This window comes from Balearica regulorum, chromosome 18 (genome assembly GCF_011004875.1).
Source record: "Balearica regulorum gibbericeps isolate bBalReg1 chromosome 18, bBalReg1.pri, whole genome shotgun sequence".
Classification (NCBI taxonomy): Eukaryota; Metazoa; Chordata; class Aves; order Gruiformes; family Gruidae; genus Balearica; species Balearica regulorum.
Window position 1 is genome coordinate 13,377,945 of NC_046201.1, and position 21,447 is coordinate 13,399,391.

At 46.8% G+C, this 21,447-nt stretch overlaps 1 protein-coding gene across 4 annotated transcripts in view; it reads right to left on the minus strand.

Moving 5' to 3' along the window:
* MAP2K4 (mitogen-activated protein kinase kinase 4) overlaps positions 1 to 21,447 on the minus strand; it is a 100,686-nt gene that overhangs the window by 20,824 nt on the left and 58,415 nt on the right. For all 4 annotated transcript variants that reach the window (XM_075770690.1, XM_075770688.1, XM_075770689.1 and 1 more), the window contains 2 exons: positions 13,993 to 14,112; positions 3,674 to 3,793 (listed from right to left, as the gene is read on the minus strand). In XM_075770690.1, the coding sequence (XP_075626805.1) occupies positions 3,674 to 3,793; positions 13,993 to 14,112 (240 nt within the window). The remainder of the gene's footprint in view (positions 1 to 3,673; positions 3,794 to 13,992; positions 14,113 to 21,447) is intronic.

The following is a 21,447-nucleotide window of genomic DNA, read 5'->3' on the forward strand; positions in this document are numbered from 1 at the left end:
AAGTAAACACATACCACTTGTTGTATCCTGGAAAGATCACACTCTGGGAGAGGGGAGCAAGAGATGAAGTCAAGCAATTTCTGATGTTAATTATCTTGAGTAATAACTTATTTCAAGCCCTATCCTGTACTTTTTCAGTAGGTAACAACTCTTCCCATTCCACTGGCCGAGGAGCAGCAGTGCGGGGAGCAGCAGAGGAGGCTGTTCTGATTTAACCATTCACCATCAAACGGCAGAGACACTTAGGAAGGCTTGATTTCACAGGACGATTGAAAAAACCCCTGAAAGTTCACCATTTTAATTCACTTCTGCTGAAAAGATCACTGAAACCTATGGCCAAAAGACTGCCTTGAAGATAGTGGCAAGAGGGTGTTCATGTTGTGCTGCAAAGCTCTCTGAAACCGTGCGACTGTAAGGATGAAGTCTGTCATGGAGGAACAATCCCCAAAAGACTGGTCCTTCCTGCTAGCCCAACCCCATGTTCAAGTGTTTAGGTCATTAAAAGCTCTGGCAGGCTCTGGGGAGCTGAGGTGCTGTCTCCTCCTCACTGCCCACCCTGCTCCCCCAGTGCAGGTTTCTGCTCTGGCAGCAGAAGCTACCACATCTCTCTGGTCAACAAAGCATCAACTGGGTTTCAGGCAGGTCCACAGTGGAATGAGACTGGATGGCCTCCTTGGACCTGAGCTTCAGCAAGAGAAAGCCTGTTGGACTCAGTGACTGAATGTTGGTTTAAATCCCAGCTGATCCTGCCAGAACCTTCTGCCCCAGCCCTCAACCCAGAGTAAAAGAGCTCTAACGTGAAATGAAGGCATTATCGAGCTGTGAGCTGCAGAACATACCCCACCTGCACATGATGGGGCTACCAGGGCAGTGCACACATAGATCTTCTGGACCTGGACGCCCTCAAGGTGTAAGATACTCAGGGCCAGCACTCTCATACCAGAGTTATTAAATGCCACTCCTCGTTTGTCTTCTACAAAAAGGTGGACAGAAACAAACCCCAGACCACAAGATCTAGTCAGAACCTGTCTCAGCTCCTAAAGCCAGTCTGTCCAGAGGACTTCCCTTGGGAGCTGCTGGGGCTGGGCTGCCTTCGGGTGCAATGTGAAGAGAGCTGTGTTCAACGAACAGTTCACAACTTCCCACACACTGCAGCTGGGCTTCACATGCTCAGATCTGTTGTGGGTATCAGGTATGGAAAATGTCAGATTACTCAGTCCGTCCATCCCTCACTCCCAGGTCAGAAACAACCAAGGTGGCCATTTCCATGGCCAGGAGTTAAAGCTCTGGTGTGCTTTCCCAGCGTGCTGTCTGCACACAGTAAGCACAGAAACTCCCTCTGAGAGCTTCAAAACTCATCTCAAGTCTCTGTCCACACGATTTTCATGGAACAAACACTTTGCAAGATCTGTCTGAGCCAAAATGTGGGCCAGCATGTCTCTAACACCCTGCAGGCCCTAAAAGGATCTCCTGTTCTTTCCCCCACAGAATTACATATAACTCCAAGCAGACTGCTCTGGAAGGACAGACTGTATCCAGCCATCTCCTGTCTATGTCTCAAGTCTTGCTCTGGATAGTAATACATTCAGTTGATTGGTGGTAAGACGATGCAGTCCATTGGCTGCCTTTCATAGGATTTTCAGTCTGGGCTATAAACATCCAAATATGTGACAGTGCGTGAGCCGTCAAGGCAGCCGGTTACCTGTAAGAAGCGGCAGCAGGTCCAGGTAGGCTCAACATTTTATAAAGATACCCCTAAGAAGAGTGAAGATGGTTTTCTCCCAGTATCAGCCACTGAGCAGAATTTGCCCATAGCCAGCAGGAGCTCAACATGAGCCGGCAGTGTGCGCTTGCAGCCCAGAAAGCCAACCGTGTCCTGGGCTGCATCAAAAGGGGTGTGACCAGCAGGTCGAGGGAGGGGATCCTGCCCCTCTACTCTGCTCTGGTGAGACCCCAGCTGCAGTGCTGCGTCCAGCTCTGGGGACCCCAGGACAAGAAGGACATGGAGCTGTTGGAGTGAGTCCAGAGGAGGCCACGAAGCTGATCGGAGGGCTGGAGCACCTCTGCTATGAGGACAGGCTGAGAGACTTGGGGTTGTTCAGCCTGGAGAAAAGGCGGCTCTGGGGAGATCTAATTGCAGCTTACCAGTACCTGAAGGGGCCTACAGGAAAGCTGGAGAGGGACTGTTTATCAGGGAGTGTAGTGACAGGACAAGGGGTAATGGGTTTAAGCTGAAGGAGGGTCGATTGAGATTAGATGTTAGAAAGAAATTCTTGACTGTTAGAGTGGTGAGGCACTGGAACAGGTTGCCCAGAGAGGTTGTGGAGGCCCCATCCCTGGCAGTGTTCAAGACCAGGTTGGACGGGGCTTTGGGCAACGTGGTCTAGTGGAGGGTGTCCCTGCCTGTAGCAGGAGGGTTGGAACTAGATGATCTTTAAGGTCCCTTCCAACCCAAACCATTCTATGATTCTTTAAAGAGGTCACAGTTTGTGACTCGCTGAGCACCTCCCAATCATTCTGACAACTCTGGACACCAACTCACTGTGGCATTCATGTGCTGGAGCCGACATAGAGGCAGTTTGCCCATTTGTCACCAACACAGCACGGCTCCAGCACTCGCTCACATTTCCCCGCATTACTCCTGAATGGTGCTTCACTTCTGCAGCCCTTCACCTCCCAGCAGTCTCGCTGAACTAATTCATTTGGCTCAGGCTTTTTTTTTATTGGGCCGAGACTTCCGGGTTAAGTCAAGTAAACATCAGCCAGGTTCTCCACCTGCTGAAGACCCACTTGTACTTTTGGAAGCCTTTGCCCAAGGCTACCAGGAGCTTCTCTGGACTGGAGTGGGTCAGCATCCCCTGCAGAAATCCAATGGACCTGACAGATTTTTATGGGCAGCAGCACAGAGGTTTTGGGATACCTTTCAACATCCCTTCCTGCACAGCCCAAAACCAAAAGTTTGTTTTGCAGAGCCAAAACTTGCCCTTGTGTTTAGACAACGGGTTCATTTTAGCACAGCCAAGGATATTTTTACAGGGCTCCTTAAAGGGACACAGCAGGTTCCGTGCAGCAGGGCTGCACTCAGACACCCTGGGTGGGATTCACCTCACTTCACCACCCAAGGCACCACGAGATGGGAACTCAGCTCCCGGACAGAGGCACCAGCCTCTCGCCACTCACTCAAGAGAGAGGGTAGGCGACTTACTGGCACCAGCCCCCTACTCTCAAATAGTGTGGTGGGGTTCACATGTCCTGGCTATAAATGCCCAATCCCTTGTTCCCTTTACAAACAAGGGAAGGGGAGACAGCTTATCTATTTTAGGCACCTTCCTTGGGATGAGACGACTTGTGCCCAGCTCCCACTGGTGCCACCACCAGCACACATGAAGCCATCCCTGAGGAGGGGGCTGGTGCCTACGCTGTCAGCGCCGATGTCCAAGCAGGCAGAGCAGGAGGCTGGTCCTGAGGTCTCTTTATGAACTGATTACACACCTCAGGACCTGCTTTTCCATCACGCAGTATGCCATGGAAAGTCAGAGCATACTCAAGGACCGTTAAAGCCATGGTACAGTTCTGCTGCATGCAGATCGACCAGCTTTCTCACATATGAGAGACCTGAATTTTTCACATTAGCTTCAAAAACATACACAAAAAGGTTTAACAAAATACTCACAGCTAAAGTGATTTTGCCTAGGATTTCTTCTGGAATAACATCATCTAATACACTATATACATATTTGTAAAATTTATCAAACGAGGTAGACATGAGCTCCATACAGATCCAACAGTCACCCTGGAAAGAGAAAAAAAACTTGTGTTACTGTCAAGACAAAAACTGAGGAACAAGACTCCAGAGAGCATAAGGAGATCCCTTGAATCCAATAAAATACATTAACAGCAACATGCATTTGACAGAAAGGATGGAATTCCTCTTGATTAATTTTAGCAATGGAAGACGTGCCCCTATACACACCTCTCCCCCACTCCATTCACCAGCAGAGGCATCCAGCTGACCAGCTCACACCTGATATTACATTTTAGATGCCTGAACCTAGATGAATCCGAGTCCCAAAAACTGTTTGGCTCTCCAGAAGGCTGCAGGCACAGTGAAACACCAACACGCACAGTAAGACTGAAAAAAACCCCCCTTCAGTTTACAACTACCCTGCAGAGGACAGAAGACATTTCACACAATGTTCAGAGATATTATCTAAGAAAGAGAAAATTAAAATCAACCCAAGTATGTGGGTGGGGTTGTTGATTTGCATCGTACAGTTAAACAGTTTAAATGCAGAAAATAGTAAAACATACTAGTATCTGTGTTAAACCAAGCTAAACTTAACCATCATAGGAGACTAACAGGTCTTTTTATCAAACTCTCTCCTGAGATCTGTAAGTCAATCCACTCACAATGGATTTGGTGGGCATGAGAAATGGATCCCCACGATACAGGACTTCATTTTTTGTATTAGAATGCATCTACAATGTGGTGATGGACAGCTTAGCCGTGGATTGATCTTAGTTATTTCTAATTTTTGAACATTTTACCTCCAGTTGAGGACAACAGAAGGCTTTGTGTGAGCTACTTCTGTAGAGTCTCATGCACTTCAGGCAACTCTTCATTGCTAGAAATATTAAAATTCTAGAACTAGACCTGTCCTCATCAGAAATGACATACTCATCTTCTACAGGCTGTATCACAAGGAGTGTTAAAACCACATTAGCTGTCAAAAGCTAAGTGCAGAATGGAGTTGATTAGTCTGGTCGTCTCATCCTGGCTACGTACGACCAAAACACTTGTGCAAGGAGCAGCAGCTTGTGCAGGCAGCGCTGCCCGGGGCTGCCTGGGTGGCTCAGAGCACGCTGCGCCTGTCTGGTTATGTCTAAGCTGCACATAAGAAGCAATAAATAGAGGAGAAACTTCCCCAAGTAACTATCCAACAAAAGACACGACCAGACAAAACACAAAGCAACCAAACTCTATGTTAATACATGGAAATGAAATTAGGAAAAAAACCTAGGGCATGGACATGCTGGAGGTGTGGCAAAGCCCCGTGCTCCCAGCCTGCACCCCAAGTCATTTCTGTTTGAAGCAATCTCCTGGTGCTCATGACAGTCAGGACCAGTTCCCGAGTTATAGTTAGCTGATGGAAAAAAGCTTGTAGAGCCCCAGGTTTTAAGGCCAAAAAGGGTTTTCTGCCACTCTGAATGACTTCCTGTGAAACACAAGCCAAGGAACTGCATCTGCCAAGATACCTCCAGTCCAAATGCTTGGTTTAGTGGGAACAGAAATGCCCGGCAAAGGTGTTTTCAAACACTGCACGCTAGTATCAGCAGAGACAGCGGTACCACCCAGCGTGGTCTTCAGCTGCTCACACACACACACAAGGCAATACAGAGAGCAAACTGCCAGGAAGCATCCCACGTCCCACCAGCATTACAGTGTTCAGTGACAGCGACTCCATCACCTCCTCCTGCCAAAGGAAGGATGCTGCTCCCTTCTGAGGAGAGTGGATCTCCTGTCCTAGGAAGGGCTGAGCTACCGGTGGGCTGACTAGGGAAGACGACTGTGGGTTCAGAGCCATGGGCAGTCCCATTTTACACTGCTCATTTGGCACCAGGCTTTTTACATCAGCACAAGGCAGAGTGAGAGCTAATGCCATCCACCCACGGGAAACAGCTGCTACGAGCCTGAGCCCAGAAAACACGCACTTCACCCAAAACAAAGCTGAAGGGACTGACTGAAAAGGTGCTGTGCCGGACACAGAAGCAGAGACACCACGGTGAAAGAGGCAAGTGCAGCGCAGCGGGATGAGGACATGGCCGGCGTTTCAGAAGGCATGGAGAAAGGTGAGCTGAGGCTGCTAGAGAACAAAACATTGGCTATGGATGAATTTGGCCGAGGACCTGTTCAGATTTAAACTGCAGAAATGAAATTAGGCAACACATGCAGAAAATGTCCCTTTTCAGCACTGGCAACAAACGCAAAGTGCAGCTGAGGCACTTCCATGTTATGGAGAGCGGCTCAGAGAAAGCAGTGAGAATGCAGCGCTAGCGATGGGCATAAATCAAGTGAAACGAACCACGCCAGACCCTTACAAACTATCTGTAGTGAAAGCAAACATTCAAAACATTGCTTCTGTTTTGATCAGCTTCATATCAAAAAAATGGTACTGTGCTATATTCCCATGTTATTGCACTGAGACTGCAGCGGACTGGATTTGTTCAAGAATGCCAGAATATCGCTGACCACCTGCAGCCTTGTATTTATGTCCAATCGCACCAATATTGTGTCTTCAGTCGCTTGGGTTACAATGGCTGGTGTTTGTACAGCAAAAACAAACTGAAGTGGAACAACAGGCAACCTTATTAGAGCCATTATTGTTACAAAAGCTTCACATTATACTTTGTGCATCTGCAGAGTTGGGATGTGTGTGTTCCTGAACACTCAGACAAGTACAACAAATTATTATCCAGTGTTAATTTAAACATTAAAAAAAACCCCACTGTACGTGACCAAAAGCACCAGGAAAGACTTAATTTACTTGGTCTCCTGAAGTATATGCCATATAGAAATCTGGGATGTGGGCATTTAGTGGTCTGGTAATACAAAAATCTATCTGATCAACATGAATTCATGTCATCAAAATCAATGAAAAAAGATTACAGACCTTTTCAATCATGCAACTTCATTAAGGCTGGTGGTAAGATTCAAAACTCAGGTTCTGATCTCTTTCTGGGATTTGAAAGGATTTACCTATTGGCAAAGTTGATGAATTTTACTGAGAACGAAAAGGAAGACTGCTGGGGACAACTGGGTACCAGCCACCCAGCCCCTTTCTGATCAAATACAAAAAAGTGAGGACGTGCATGGGAAGGTTCCGCTTCATCATGAATGGTGAGGATGAAACCATCTTAATGAAAGTTTCTCTTTAATTTATGCTCTCAGGTCAGGTTGATTTCAGATTATGCAGTGACAAAAGAAGCAACTTTCTCTTCCCATTAGAGCTATTCTTCCAAAGAATATATTTTAGTTCTTATTGGGTATTACATTACCAAATGCTAGTGCACATCTTGTAGGTGTTCCAAAAAATATCCAGGAACAGCCTGCGCATTTCATTCAAAGTATCGCTGCCCGTCTCCAGGACGTACACAAAAACTGCTTCACCAGCAACTACGATGCTTCAGCTTCTCAATGCTGAGTCCTGAGTTCCCAGTCGACCACGAAGCATGTCACAAAGATGCCACCCAGCCGGAAAGCAGCTTGGCAAAAAAGGACCTGGGCGTCCTGGTGGACACCAAGTTGAACATGAGGCAGCAACGTGTCCTTGCTGCGAAGAAGGTGAATGGTGTCCTGGTCTGTATTAGGCAAAGCATTGCCAGCTGATCGAGGGAGATGATCCTTCCCCTTGACTCAGCACTGGTGAGGCCACACCTGGAGTGCTGTGGCCAGTACTGGGCTCCCCACTACAAGAGAGACATGGTCATACTGGAGAGATTTCAGCAAAGGGCCACTAAGATGACTGAGGGACTGGAATGGAGCATCTCTCCCGTCAGGAAAGGCTGAGAGAGCTGGGACTTTTGATACTGGAGAAATCTCAGTGGGATCTCATCAATGTATATAAATACCTGAGGTGCAAAGAGGACAAAGCCAGGCTTTCTTCAGTGGTGCCCTGTGACAGGACCAGAGGCAGTGGGCACTAATTGACACACAGGAGGTTCCCTCAGAACATCAGGAAACTGAGCACTGGCACAGGCTGCCCAGGGAGGTTGTGGAGTCTCCACCCCTGGAGATATTCAAAAGCTATTTGGACATGGCTCTGGGCAAGCAGCCCTAGGTGGCTGTGCTTGAGCACAGTAGTTGGACAAGGTGACCTCCGGAGGTCCCTTCCAACATCCATCATTCTGTGATACCAGTACTGAAGGCTTATCACATTAGTGCACTGCAGAGAGTGGCCAACTTCTTATGGAAGTTGCATCTACACTAATGAGAGAGCATGAAGAATGTCATCACCCTCATATATCCTTATGTGACACAGAGGACACCTTTCCTATAGACCGAGAACTAATCATGGGGACAGATGCCCTGAGCAATGTCAACACAGTCAAAGATTCCCATCAAAAAAGGATGTTGTGCATCAATAGCAAAGACAGCAAACGCCTCGTATCAAACTGTTCAGGGATATGTCCACAATTCACACCGACGCCAGTACTGTGCTACTGACACATCCATACTAGCTCTTCCCTCATACCAGCAGAAGGTCCCCATGGGATAATTCACCTAGCTTCTTGGGCATGCTTTGCAACTTGCAATGAATTTTTCACGGAATAATTTTATCAGCTGTTAAGCTTGTTGGTTTAAACTTGGCTCGGCTACACTCGCACTGTGTAGGAGTCACTGCTGAGATCCCAAGTCAGACAAGGCTTTTTTCCTCTTCCCCTCTTAAGAAGAAAAGTAACAGGAAGTTGCTTTGAAAGAGCAGTTAGTGTGGTCATAACTAACCAAACATTCCCAGCCTTACAGGTACTATCTCAAACCAGATTAGCTGTAAAGCTTCCAGCGGACGTGGCAAGAAAAGATTTTTTTTTTCTTTTCTCAGAACTAAAAACCTTCCAAACAGCAACACTCGGGGTGAAAGTCTCAGGGTTGCCCAGTGCAGTCCTACTGCTCAGCCCAACACTCCTCACTAGAAGAAAGTGACTCAAGTGAAATCTTTGCAGAAACCCTAGCAATCATCTTTTTTTTCTCCCCACCTAGCAAGTACTGCTTTCAGAGGTAATAAATGGACACGAATAACCAGACCCTCTTCAATACAGCATCTCTGATGGCTAAGGCGCAAAGCTCTGTGTTTGCAGGAGTCAGGGCTCTCCCTGGTGCAGTACAGATTCATGCAGCCAAGGTGAACCTCTCCAAGTTCAACAAGACCAACTGCAAGGTCCTGCACCTGGATGAAGGTACACATCAGTAAAAATAAGGATTGGGGGATGAAGAGATTGAGAGTAGCCCTGCAGAGAGGGACTTGGGGACACTGGCAGAGGAAAAATTGGACATGAACCAGTAACATGCACTTGCAGCCCAGAAAGCCAACTGTCACCTGGGCTGCATCAAAAGCAGCATGATCAGCAGGTCCAGGGAGGGGATTCGGCCCCTCTACTCCACTCTGGCGGGACCCCCCTGCAGTACTGCGTCCAGCTTGGGGGTCCCCAGGACAACAAGGACATGGAGCTGTTGGAGTGAGTCCAGAGGAGGCCACGAAGATAGTCAGAGGGCTGGAGCACCTCTGCTGTGGGGACAGGCTGAGAGAGTTGGGGTTGTTCAGCCTGGAGAAGAGAAGGCTCTGGGGAGACCTTAAAGCACTTTTCAGTACCGGAAGGGGCTGCAGGAAAGCTGGAGAGGGGCTGGTGACAAGGGCAGGGAGTGACAGGACAAGGAGAATGGCCTGAAGCTGAAGGAGGGGAGATGGAGATGAGATCTGAGGAAGAAATTCTTCCCTGTGAGGGTGGTGAGGCCCTGGCACAGGTTGCCCGGAGAAACTGTGGCTGCCCCTGGCTCCCTGGTAGTGTTCAAGGCCAGGCTGGATGGGGCTTTGGGCAACCTGGGCTAGTGGAGGGTGGCCCTGCCCATGGCAGGGGGGTTGGAATTAGATGGGCTTTAAGGTCCCTTCCAACCCAAACCATTCTGTCATTCGATGATTTTATAGTTCATCAGCCACTGAGTCCCTTCTATAGCCAGTGTAACCTGGAATATAGCCAAGGGTATAACTACCCCTTCTGGACTTTCCTCCAGGCCTTTCTCTTTCTGATCCTTTCCATTCTCCAGCCTTTACTAGTTGCAACTTTCTTCTCTCTTCTGTTAAGAAGTCAAGCTATGGACATGAAAACCATTTCAACTACCAGACGTTACAACGTCAGTGCTCAGGAATTCTTTCTGTTACTGAAAATAAAGGTTGATTTTTTTCTACCTAGGATCATTAGAGAACCACAGTGCTTCATTCTGCACGAGCAGAATAAACGACGCTGTGACATCATGGGAGGTGCAACACGGTGACATGAAGGTCACAGCTTCATCATCGAGAGCAGGAGTGAGCAGAGTGCTGTCCCACGGAGGACCTGACTCCAGCACATGCACTATCTAGCGTCAGTGCAATGAAGCCCCTTACTCCACGCAAAGGCTGAAACACCATCTTCTACTTTTTCAGTTTTGTTCCTGTTTCATTAAACAGGCAATTTAATCTCTTCTAATGGGTGCCAATAAACTCAAGCAAAGTCCTGTACCGGGCAATCAACTTGTAGTTTTTCCATTGTTACACACTGCATTATATACACAGACATACATAATAATAGGAGGACATCCCATATGATTAAAGAACAAGAAGCAAATAATATGTGTTAAGATGCTGCCTGCTGAGGGACAAGCAAGACCAGTTCTCAGAGAAGACTTTCCCTTTCGGAAAATGTTTGCTGAACAAGTGAGAATACAACCAGGGGAAATATTTTTGTAGTATTTTTTGCCTTTCCAAGTCAAACTTTTCATACTTGTGGAGGCTGCCACAGCAATTTGCCTGTTTACAGTGACTTTCCTAATTGCAAGCTGGGAAACTTCTCTGTCTTCAAAACAAGTCCTTGAACAGTTTTGTCCAATTTGGTTTAGTACTCTCACTCTCCAAACTGTCACGATCCGACAGCTTAGCTCTGGCTCTCCGTATCAGCAGCTCACTCTTCCAGAAAGGCTACCTGCCTTGCAAAACAGCCCAGCTGCCCTGCCGCTGTTCCTGAAGCTGCTATCATCTTCTTGTCAAACATGTGATTGTGAGAGCTGCCTTGTCAATGTCTGAGCTCCTCTAAAGAGGCTCAAATTGAAGTCTTTCACCTTTTAGGAGCAGGCAGAAGACGACTTTCCATCTGTAGTGGCATTCATCCCTGGAGAAGCTGAATTCTAGCTCAGAGCAGGCGGTCCCAAGAGGTTTTTGGAACTTAGCTCCTTACCTTTCACCTTGAAATGCTGGAACAAAGAGCTTTGTTTATACATGTTTTGCTATAGGACTTCCTGAGAGAGGTTCAGTCTTTAGTAACCCCGTATGCTCTTACACTCCAGGGGATGGTGCAGCAGTGACCTGGAGCATTCACAGTTAGTTGGGAATGGATCATTGTGTGTAACAATGGAAAAGCAGAGTCAGGGGTGAGACAGTTCAAACATACTGGTGAGATCCCTTTTTACCCCTTTCTGTGCTTCTCTGCTGCCATAGTTTCCTAGCTTTAAGAGATATAATTAGTATTAGAAAATGTAATTAACGTGACAAGACAGAAAACCTTATCCAAGCATACCAGCTCACCCTCTGTACCTTTGAGGTACGTGACCTGGAACATCACCTTGGCAGTAAGGGACCGCGGAGAGAAGGTTGCTTTCATTTCAGAAGCAAATACTAGTGATGCTGAGGGTGAGGGAAAGGGGATCCCAGGGAGGAACAGAATGTAACCCAGAGTGACCTTACCAAAACCTCTCCCAGATGGAGTGCCCAAGGAGCCCTGCCCAGCTGCAGAAGGACAGGATTTTTTGACAAGACAAAGGATGCAGCAGAAGCCAGGCTGACATTTGAGTGCTGATCAAGGTAGGTTTTTCTGCTATTTATGTATGTAAACTTACATCCTGGGATGTGCCTAGAGCTGCAGAGAGGTGACAGGCTCGCACAGCTCTGAACATGTTGCTCATCAGCATCTGGCAAGATACTGTCTTGCCCAGAGACTTTTCTTTACAACAGCTATCAGACTTATTTGTATTTCAGCAAAGCTGGAAATACTCACCAAAGCTGAGGCTCCACACTTGGTAGGAGCTTGTACTGTGTGAATACGGACACCACCTCCTGGTCCAAAATGGCTTCATTTTTAAACAGATAAGAAAAAGCAGAGCATGGGAAAAGGAAGGATTATTATCCTTAGTTTAGAGACTGAGATTTAAAGCCAGACAAGTGAGCTGGCAAAATTACAGAGGCAGACTCTCTAGAAGCAGGAATTTAATATTTAGCCCCAGTTTTGGGCTTTAACTGCAATAGTGACCTTCTTTCTCTAACAGTTTCCCAGTAAAGGCCCAGACTGCACAGGCTGCTATGCCTAATAATATGCAAAGATGACTAGCAACCAGTAGGTCTCTATTTTCCTTCTTCCTGAGTTGGTGTTCTGGATTTGTGCTGAAGCAGTGGAAATCAGGCAAGGCTGCAAGTCTATCCCCCTGCATTGTGCCACCTTCAACACCTCAGCAACTGCAGGAAAGCTGCAGGAGCTGCTGCTCTCTGGAGGAAGGGGATGCAGTAGTCAGGTTTTGACATTCATCTTCTCCAAAACTCTTCTTCTTGCAAATAGACCAAACGCTTGCAATCCCATGCTGCTCCCCAGTGCTATATTCCTCTTCTTGTGCCTGTGCTGAACTGCTCAGCTCAGACTTATGACTGGCCTTCAACCATGGCACAGGACTGTCTGGGCTGCATGAAGAAGGCCACCTTCCCACCTGGTTTTACTGGTCATTCAAAGCTAGACAGGAATGGGAGTGCCTGGGCAAAGCGCAAGGAGATAGAAGGATATCTTCTGTGGTCCTGCAGCATAATATCTACCTTAAATTACAATAAGTAGATGCTAAAACAGTTGCAAATGTGCAGTGATTAACTTCATATTCCTGGTCATGAACAGCTAAAGTATGTCCAGATTAACTGTGGTCAGCTGACATAGTGTTCAATGCTCTTCTGCTCTTCACTTGGAAGCGCTCATGAAAGCATCAAGCTGAATAACTCCCTCCGCGTGGAGAGCACACGCTATCTATGTGCATAAAAGGGCCAAGCAAAATCATAGCCCCTAGGCTAGCTATTGCAGATATTGCTCCTTTCAAGAACAGTCATGCAATGTTGGTTTCTGTTCCAAAAGGATAGAGTAGAACTGGAAAAGATGCAAAGAACAGCAAGAAAGATGATCAAAGGTCTGGAAGGGGTTCCATGTGTGACACAGGCTGGCGCTTATCAAGCTCAGTAAGATATGACAGAGGGGGGAATATGGCAACTGTCCATAAAATCCTCAGCAGCCTGGAAAGGATGGAGAAAGATCATCCATTTACCACCTCAGCAAATACTAAAACTAGGGGAAGCACTAGGGGCATTACTCAAAACAGCAGGATGAAAATTCAGAAAGAATCAAGGTGATGGGCCTTCAAATGAGAGGTGAACATCCAAGGGAAGTGCCTCTCAGTGAGCACCATGGATGCCAAAAATGTACATGTATTCAAGGGGAAACTGAACACTTTAATGGAAAAGCAATCCAGGAAGAATGACTCAGCACAAAGACAGCACATCGAGCTCAGGAGACACTCAGCTGCGTACGACTGAAGCTATGGTGAAGTATCACACACGCTTCTGCAAGCGGATCCTGCGGGCCAGAGACAGAACACTGGGAGTTTTGGTCTGAACCAGCACGGCTGCCCTTATGTGTCTGCAGGTACACACCAGATGCACGTCAGTCCGGGCTCTGACACAGCCTGGATACATATGTACATACATACATCAGATAACCTTATGGGCAGCTGTGACTATTATCACAGCAGCCACCTTCATTACAGGGACACAGGTCCTCCACACAGTCGCATCTCACAACCACTGACATAAACCACGCTTGCGTCCAATGCCGTGCCGCAGAGCTGTGCCCAGCCCGGCAGCACACACTCTGCGTGGGGGAGCCACAGACCCAGGGCTCATCAAGAGAGGAGAAAAGCAGGAAAGGAGGAGAGACTGAAATACGCAGAGGGACATCATGAATAGGAACAGCGTGTTTGTGCTCAGCGGTACCCGAGACGTCTGGGTCTCCTGGTTAAATACCCTTGATTAAAAGTGGAGAGCTAAGAAACCTAACACAAATTAACTTTCTCCTCCTTATTGCAAGTTGGAAACTGCAAAGAGAAAAAAAAAAGGTAAAAACCAAACTCTGCTATGAATGAAGCAAGTTTGGAGTGCCCACCTCTCTGAAGAGCGCGCCATAAAACTGAACAATATACGGGCAGTCACTGCTTCGCATTACTACATCAAGGTCCATCAGAAGCTGCTTCTGTTCTTTTTCATCCACTGTCGACCGAATTCTCTGAAAGAGGAAGAGTGGCAGAGACTTTATCACTTACATGCCGTTACCGTATCCTCAGACCCGCTTCTGGAGAAACATGCCAGGGACCCCAAACCCAAGGCTGAGCAGGCAATCCCCAAGGCATGCTCAAACACACTCTAGAGAAATAAGCTGTGCTCTCAAATAAGAAATGTAACTGAAAACCCCTAAAGCCATTTAATTCAGACTATAAAATCCCCAGTCCTCTCATGAGCATCAACATGTTCAGATGAAATGTCAGAATGAAATTGAAGAGCAGAGATTTCATTGAAAACTACAGCAAAACAACATATTCAGGCTTTCATTTCAAAACAGATTCCCACACAGTTCTTAGCCATGTTGGATGGGGCTCGAAGGCTGTTTTGAAATTTAACCAAGGGAACATTATGTTTAAAATGTCTAAGACAAGCACAGAAGACAAAAAGGCTCCTTCCACCATGTGTCCACCATGGCCGGCACAGTGAAAAGGGACCATCACATAACCGAGGGAACACATTGCTCTGGTAATGCTAATGGTGGGCAACAGTCCCGTGAGCTCTTCGCATCAAACTAACAATTCTTCAGCTAGTACTGGCCTAGGGAACATTAACATTATATAAAAGATATTTTTAAATATATATATAAAATATATATACACAATGTGTATATAATCATATAGAAATGTATACACACACTATACTTTATATATACACTATATATATAAAGAAAATTCTGATTTTGGCTGGAAAGAACAACACAGGTTTAAAAATAGAAAACTGTACGTGTTTAAACATGAAGCTTATTAAAGGAAGGATGGAGAAGACCATCCGCAGTTTTTCATGTGATTTTACAGACATATTTAACAACCTGCATTAATTAATGCAGTCCCTAAATCACAGGTGAGGAAAATTGTGATCCTGAAGGCATGACTCGTATTGAAAAATCATTAAAGAAACAAGAAAAAAAAATCTGGCAAGAAGTCCAAAGCAACAGAGGTAGCCTGGACCCTCCAGGAGGAGAAAAACTACTTGGCTATCCAAGAAAGAAAAATTATTTAAGATTGTGGGAAAAATCTGCAAGATACCAGCACCCACTCCCACCGATACTACTGCCCTGTGAGCAACTGCTGGTGGCATCAAGACCACACACATCAGCAAGCACAAGGCTAAGTATATGAAGGTACTTTTTCAAGGTTGGCCGTTTGTATTGCACCATTTGAGAAACAGCACATAATTATGTACCTTAAGACTATTTTGTGATGACCCACACAAAATGAGGACAGTATTGACACTATAATTTTCCTTACCTTTGGTGTATCCTGATATTTTGGTATTTCACCACTCGTTCTTAATGTTCTAGTAGCTCTAGTTTGGCCTAGACCCGTCATTGCCCCGTTCGTATTGCCCTTTTCCCTCCCAGTGAATTCTAGAGTACTTGGGAAAACTGGCAAGAGACTTGCCCAGCACACCCACACTCTGTAACATCCTCACCCTGCGATGCCGCTGAGCGGGTGGGATTTTGTAGTCGTGAACAGAGCAAGAAGATGGCTCAATGGACTAGTAACATAACTAAAAAGCTTCACCTCTAGGTCACTGGTTCAGGTCTGTCTCACAGAAGTTCAGACATGTCACTGTAGAAAGCCTGAGGAGTTTGATTATTTGTCTCCCCTCTCAACCATATAAAGCTCTACAACCCCCTGCTGAGACATCAAAGGCTGAGCAGATTGACTGTCTCTTTCCAGGTGGCAAACATCAGCACCATGTGACATCGTAATGCCATTGCTTTGACCTCCATAGAAGACAACGGATGCCGAAGCCACCATGGTGGTACCTGTGAGGAACAGTTCAGTCTCTCACTGAGATGCTATCCACTCCTCTAAAAAGTTCACCTCTTCAGTGAGGAGCAATATCAAAAGGAGCTGTTCTCCATATTATAACTTGCATCTCCCTTCTGTGCCAACTCCATCTCTCATGTCTCCAAAAAGCCTCTTTCCTGGTCATCTTGGAGTCTCCCCAGCCCCCTCTTGCATCTGCATGATCCTGTCACAGACATCCCCATGGCGTGCTCATCAACCCAACAACTGCCCCTGAAAGCATCTACTCCCACCTCTGACAGCTCCTTCTCTGCTGTTACTTCTCCAACTCTGGAAAGCATGTGAAATATATGTTGTTTGCAGGAGGTGATTTTAATGGCACCCCAGAGCAACACTGAACTCAAAGATTCCTCTTTTTTCCAAACACGATCTCCCCAAGGAGAAAGAGAAAGGGCAGGCAGAGGACCCAGAGATCAACAATGGGTCGGCTACAACGCAGAGCATCCAGGCAGACACAGGAGCCAGAGGTCACCTTAAGAAGCCAGCATGGACTCCCCAGCAAACACTGCTTCAAGGAGTGAAGGTAATGACATGACGTAAGATTGGGAGGTCTCATACAAGAGTGCTGGAGATTGGCAAATCAAGAGGAGAGGAAAACTATCATGGGCAGCATGCAGCACAGCGCTGAGCTGGGGTCAGCCCAGGCTGGAAAAGATGCTTTTGTTCAGCTGGAGCACACTAGGGAGTCTGCCGCAGGCCAGTGGTCCCAATTCACCAGCTGAGGAACAAGCATTCATCAGCAAAACAAGGAAGAAACAGCAAAAGGTGACTGAAGTCAACAGCAGCCACTACCCAATTAGCACACAAGCCATAATGACAATCTGCTACCTAACTCAAAGGCAGAGTGCAAGACACTGCAACAGCTCCTACAGATTCCCCCAAGAACTCAGGAGATGGCAGGGAAGGAAGACACAAGGTGAGGCAACAGCCTGAAGACACCATTTAAGACAGGGATGGACAGGTCTGACTCAACTTCAGGTCTTACATCTCTCAGCCTGGTCACTCTACTGCATATAGTCACTGGCATGGCCAAACAAGTCACGTAAGGAAAAAGTAGAGGCTTATGGAAAGTCTCGTTCTTAACGGTTCCTTGTTGGCCTCAAACTGCATCAAATCTTCCAGGAGAAAATTTCCCAGTTCTTTTAATACAAACCCAGGTTAGGACAAAGCCTTCTGACATCAGGAACAAGAGCTCTGAAAGCTATGCCCTGGGCAGCATCAACAGCAAGAGGATAAACTATGCTGTGGACTGGACTACTCTCAAGCCTAAAACCAGACAGATCCCAGAAACTGGACCCAAAACAAGAGATGCTCAACCCCAACAAGCACATGAAAACATTCAGGTGCAGTGGGTAGCAACCAGTTAAAAAGAAAAGGAAAGAAAAAGAATAAAACACCAAAACTGCATACCAACTCCCTGAGTTGGAGACAACACGGTGCTGTCCTGCGTACAGGGCTCACACGTGTCCTCGGCAGGGAGCGCAGCTGTGCTTGGCAGTGCCACCGGACTGAGGACACCAAACTCACAAAAAAAAGGTGTTTGCCCACTCGCTGCTAAGGACGATAATATTTATCTACCCATCTGAAACATGTTTACTGCTGACAGAAGTATATCAGGTCTTCCACTGATCACAGCTCGTTTCCTACCTCCGGTAATAAGGTTCTCACTCGTTCTCACCATTTCCTTTTAGCCTTTACTCGTTCACTCCTTTCCCACTACAAGCAGGACTTGGAGCCCTGGTTTCCCCAACTCATAGCCAGCTACCCAAATGGATGAGTGAAACAGAAAATTCTGCTCAATAAACCATAAGAAGTCAATTTGGGAGAGGATACCTAATTGTGTGAAGAATATAAATGAAGATTTGCAATAAAGCCAGCTTGCAAAAAGCCCCAAGACTTCTCTTCAGAAGTCATATGCAAAATCGGAAGGACAGAGAGATTTGCCCCTTGACTAAGCTCGATACACTAATGTGTCGTTTTGATGGGCTTTTATGGGCTATCAGGCATCCAGGTAACGATGGAGAGATTACAGAGGTATAAATAAAGGTTACATTCCCGCTCTCAGGGATATCTGATACTTAGCAACCTATTTCAGCTGTGGGAAAACCTGTGAAAGCCAAAGACATGAACATCTGTTTTGAAGCTACAGATGAGAGAGTAAGCACTGACTACAAGGCAAAACGATGTGAAAAAGGCACTGTGCTCTGAACAAAAAATGGCTCCACAGTTTACTGGCTTCTCCAGGGAGAACAGGGATCTTTTATGGACACCTCATAGGCTTGACATCCTGCTGAATTTTAGGTGTATCTAAACAGTACCTTGGCCAGCTTCTCCAATTATCCAATTGATCTTGAAATTGCTTCTGATTTTACTAGGACAAGGTTAGAGCAGAAGTGGAAGCTTTGCTGTAGTCTGGTCAAAAATTCTGCTTTGACTAAAGAGAAAACAAGAAACCAGCAACAGTATCTGAGAACATTGGCTGGCACTGAAGACTAGACTAGGCAGTACTGCAGAGCAGGACTAAATCAGCTAGGCTGATTTATACAACAGATATCGGAAGATACAGAAAATTCTGGTATACAGCTGAAAATCACTACATCTTTTGGGGTGGGGGAAAACCAAACACGAGGTTGTGGACAAAAATGCCCTCTCCTCAGTTGACTTGCTGTCCTAGCTATAACTATTTCCGACAGAAAAATAATTCAATTAAAAAGAGGTGCAAGACATTTCCATGGGGCCACGACAAAAAGCCTGAAGGTCAACCAAAGCACAAACCACTCTACTCGTCTCTTGATGGTGAATGTTTCAGACAGTTGAACTGGCTGAAAAGAAATTTCCAGAAGCTGCTAATACCGAACCTCAAACGTCGGAGGTGGTTCTTGCTGTGGGGCAGAAAGGTCCTGCCCAGTCCCAGGGCTGGGGGAGAGAAGCGGGGTGCGGAGGTCTCCTGCCAGCCACTCAGGATGTCCCTGCCCTGCTCAGCTCCTGACCTGCACAGGCACCACCTAACGGTTGGCTATTCTAAATATTTGCTTATTTATCTTGAGAACTCTTCAAAGAAGAAACTTTCCTAGCCTTTGAGAGGCCTTTTTAAGCACCCTGGCTAATAAAACCCATGCCAGGTATTACATACACTATTTAAGTAAAAAGCAGAGCATCCTGCTCCAACAGGGAGAACACTCCCCTGCTTTCATTCCAGTTTGGGCTTTTTTCTTCCATTCATGTATTTTTATATCAGTTCGGAAAAAACAAGTATGCCAGAGATCTTTCTGTGTGACCTGTCTTTTTTGTGTGGACTGTCACCAGTGTCAGAGGGAAACCTCCGGACAGAAGTTCACCCAGCACCTCCCAGCTGCTGGGTGAACTTCCCAAGAAAACCATTTCACCCAAATAAAATGGGGCTTCTCTACGGTTCCTCTGATGTGCCAAAGACAGTCCCATTCCTCGAATCTGTGGTACTCTCATGAAACAAGATGCACAACCCTGGAGCAGCTGGGACAACACCACGTGGTGATGCTGGAGGGCAAATGCAAAAGGGGGCTGGAGAACAGCACGTACTGCTGTACGTGGGATAAAACCAGGAGCAGGGACCGGGGATCTCCGCAGAGCAAAGAAGCCGGGGAGACTGGTCACTAGTCACTTCTGATGCGACACAAACTGGGCAAAAACAGACTAAAGAGAAAACAAGAAACCAGAAACAAAGTCAAAGGACACTGGGTGGAACTGGAAGCCGGACCAGGCACTATCCCTGAGAGCCGGTGCTGCAGGCAAATGCTAGTCAGGGCAGGGACTTCTTCAAGGAAAACGAGGAGCCCAGAGAGAAACTTGCCAAGGAGGTGAGGAATTAACATACAAACTGGCCTTAAAATTATGAATTTGCACAGACAGAGCTGGCACTGGACAAAATTGGGCTGTTCTCTTTCCTGCCTGGAAGAGTCTTGACCTCATATGCCAGTAAGTCCTCAAGAAAATGAAAGAAGGGGTTTTTTGGTGAGAGGAAGACAGCAATGCCAGCTGACCTAGAGCAAACAGCAACTTTGCACCTCTAGGAAGGCCTGAAAGAGGAAGGGACCTAATGAATAAGAGGACTGTCTTTTATTAAGAATTGAAAAACATAATACAACATTTTCCAGAGGCACAAATGAGAACGGTTTAAATAAAAATCCTCTGAGTTGGATTCCTCTTTCCTTTATCCTCTCCCCCTCTTCCTGATGGCTCTAGGAAGAGGCTCTCTATAGCAGAAAGGGTAAGGGATGCAAAAGCATCACGCCAAAGACCACAACTGTCTGCCTCCGAAACCAACCGCTGCAGCCGGCAACTTCACAGGCGTGAGGTCCCTGCTCCTGCAGCATCTCCAGCCTGTTCTTGAAGAGGCACATAAATGTCTTTTTGTTATTTAAATTCATAGAGGCACAGAACAACAAAGGCTGAGGGAGAGGGAGGAGCAGGACTGGGGACAAGGGCACATTATCCCAGCCTCTCCTCAACAACGTTCCACTGGCCGCAGCTTTGCTGCAGTGCTTTCACGCCAGAGACACGATGAGGATCATTTTCCTCCTTTGCTGCTGACGCTCGAGCACAGATGAAAGCTTTCTGACTCACCCAGGGGCCTGGCAGCCCTGCCCGTGCAAGCAGCTAGACACCCTCGTAAAAGGTGCCAGGATTACATCTGCCAGGATCCGTAAGTTGGCTGATGAGGCTAAAATGCATAAAAGGGAAAAATGAAAGAAAATGGTGCTTCTACCTGCAGATCTCAAGTTTTTTTCTGTGCTATTTCAGCACTCAGGAATTATTTTCCTGCAGTGGTAAGAAATACAGACAGGAAGCACAGCAAAAAGGCTGTGCTTGGGGTCCCCCGGGGCAGCAGGAGCCAGCGTACTCTGTGCACCGGTGCCACACGCACCAAGCGGGGAGAAAGCAGAAGGCTAAGCTGAACCATGCTTCAAGGAACCAAAGACTGCCTTGTGCAGGCTAGAAAAAGCCAGAGGAAGGAGCTGGAAACGGGATCTGAGAGTACGGTCCAGCAGCCGCATGTGGAGAGGAGAGCAGGATGAGTGCCCAGAGGCACCAGAAGCTGCCATCAGCCAGAGGAAGACTTCAGCACAGGGAAAGAGCAACGTTTCACCCACTCTTTACAATATAACTGCAGCAGGCTTGTAAGACAAGGAGGATTTGAATCTGTCCGTGGCAGAAGAGGCTGACAAGTCACAAGGGATGCAGCCTTGTCACGGTAGCTGCAAACAGGACTTGGCCCTTCCAGAAGTGGGGGAGGAAGATGCCTGACTGTGCTGGAAATTTGCAGAAGTAGTAGTGGAAATTTGGGTGGTGGTGGAGAAAGATGGAGAAAGAGTTGGGGGAGGCCCCTGTACCAATTTTCTCTGCATCTAATTAGCAGTTTCTGGAGCCATCTCTGTGTTTCACTCATCAGTACAGAACAGCCAACAACTTTTGGCTTGTGGCCTCCA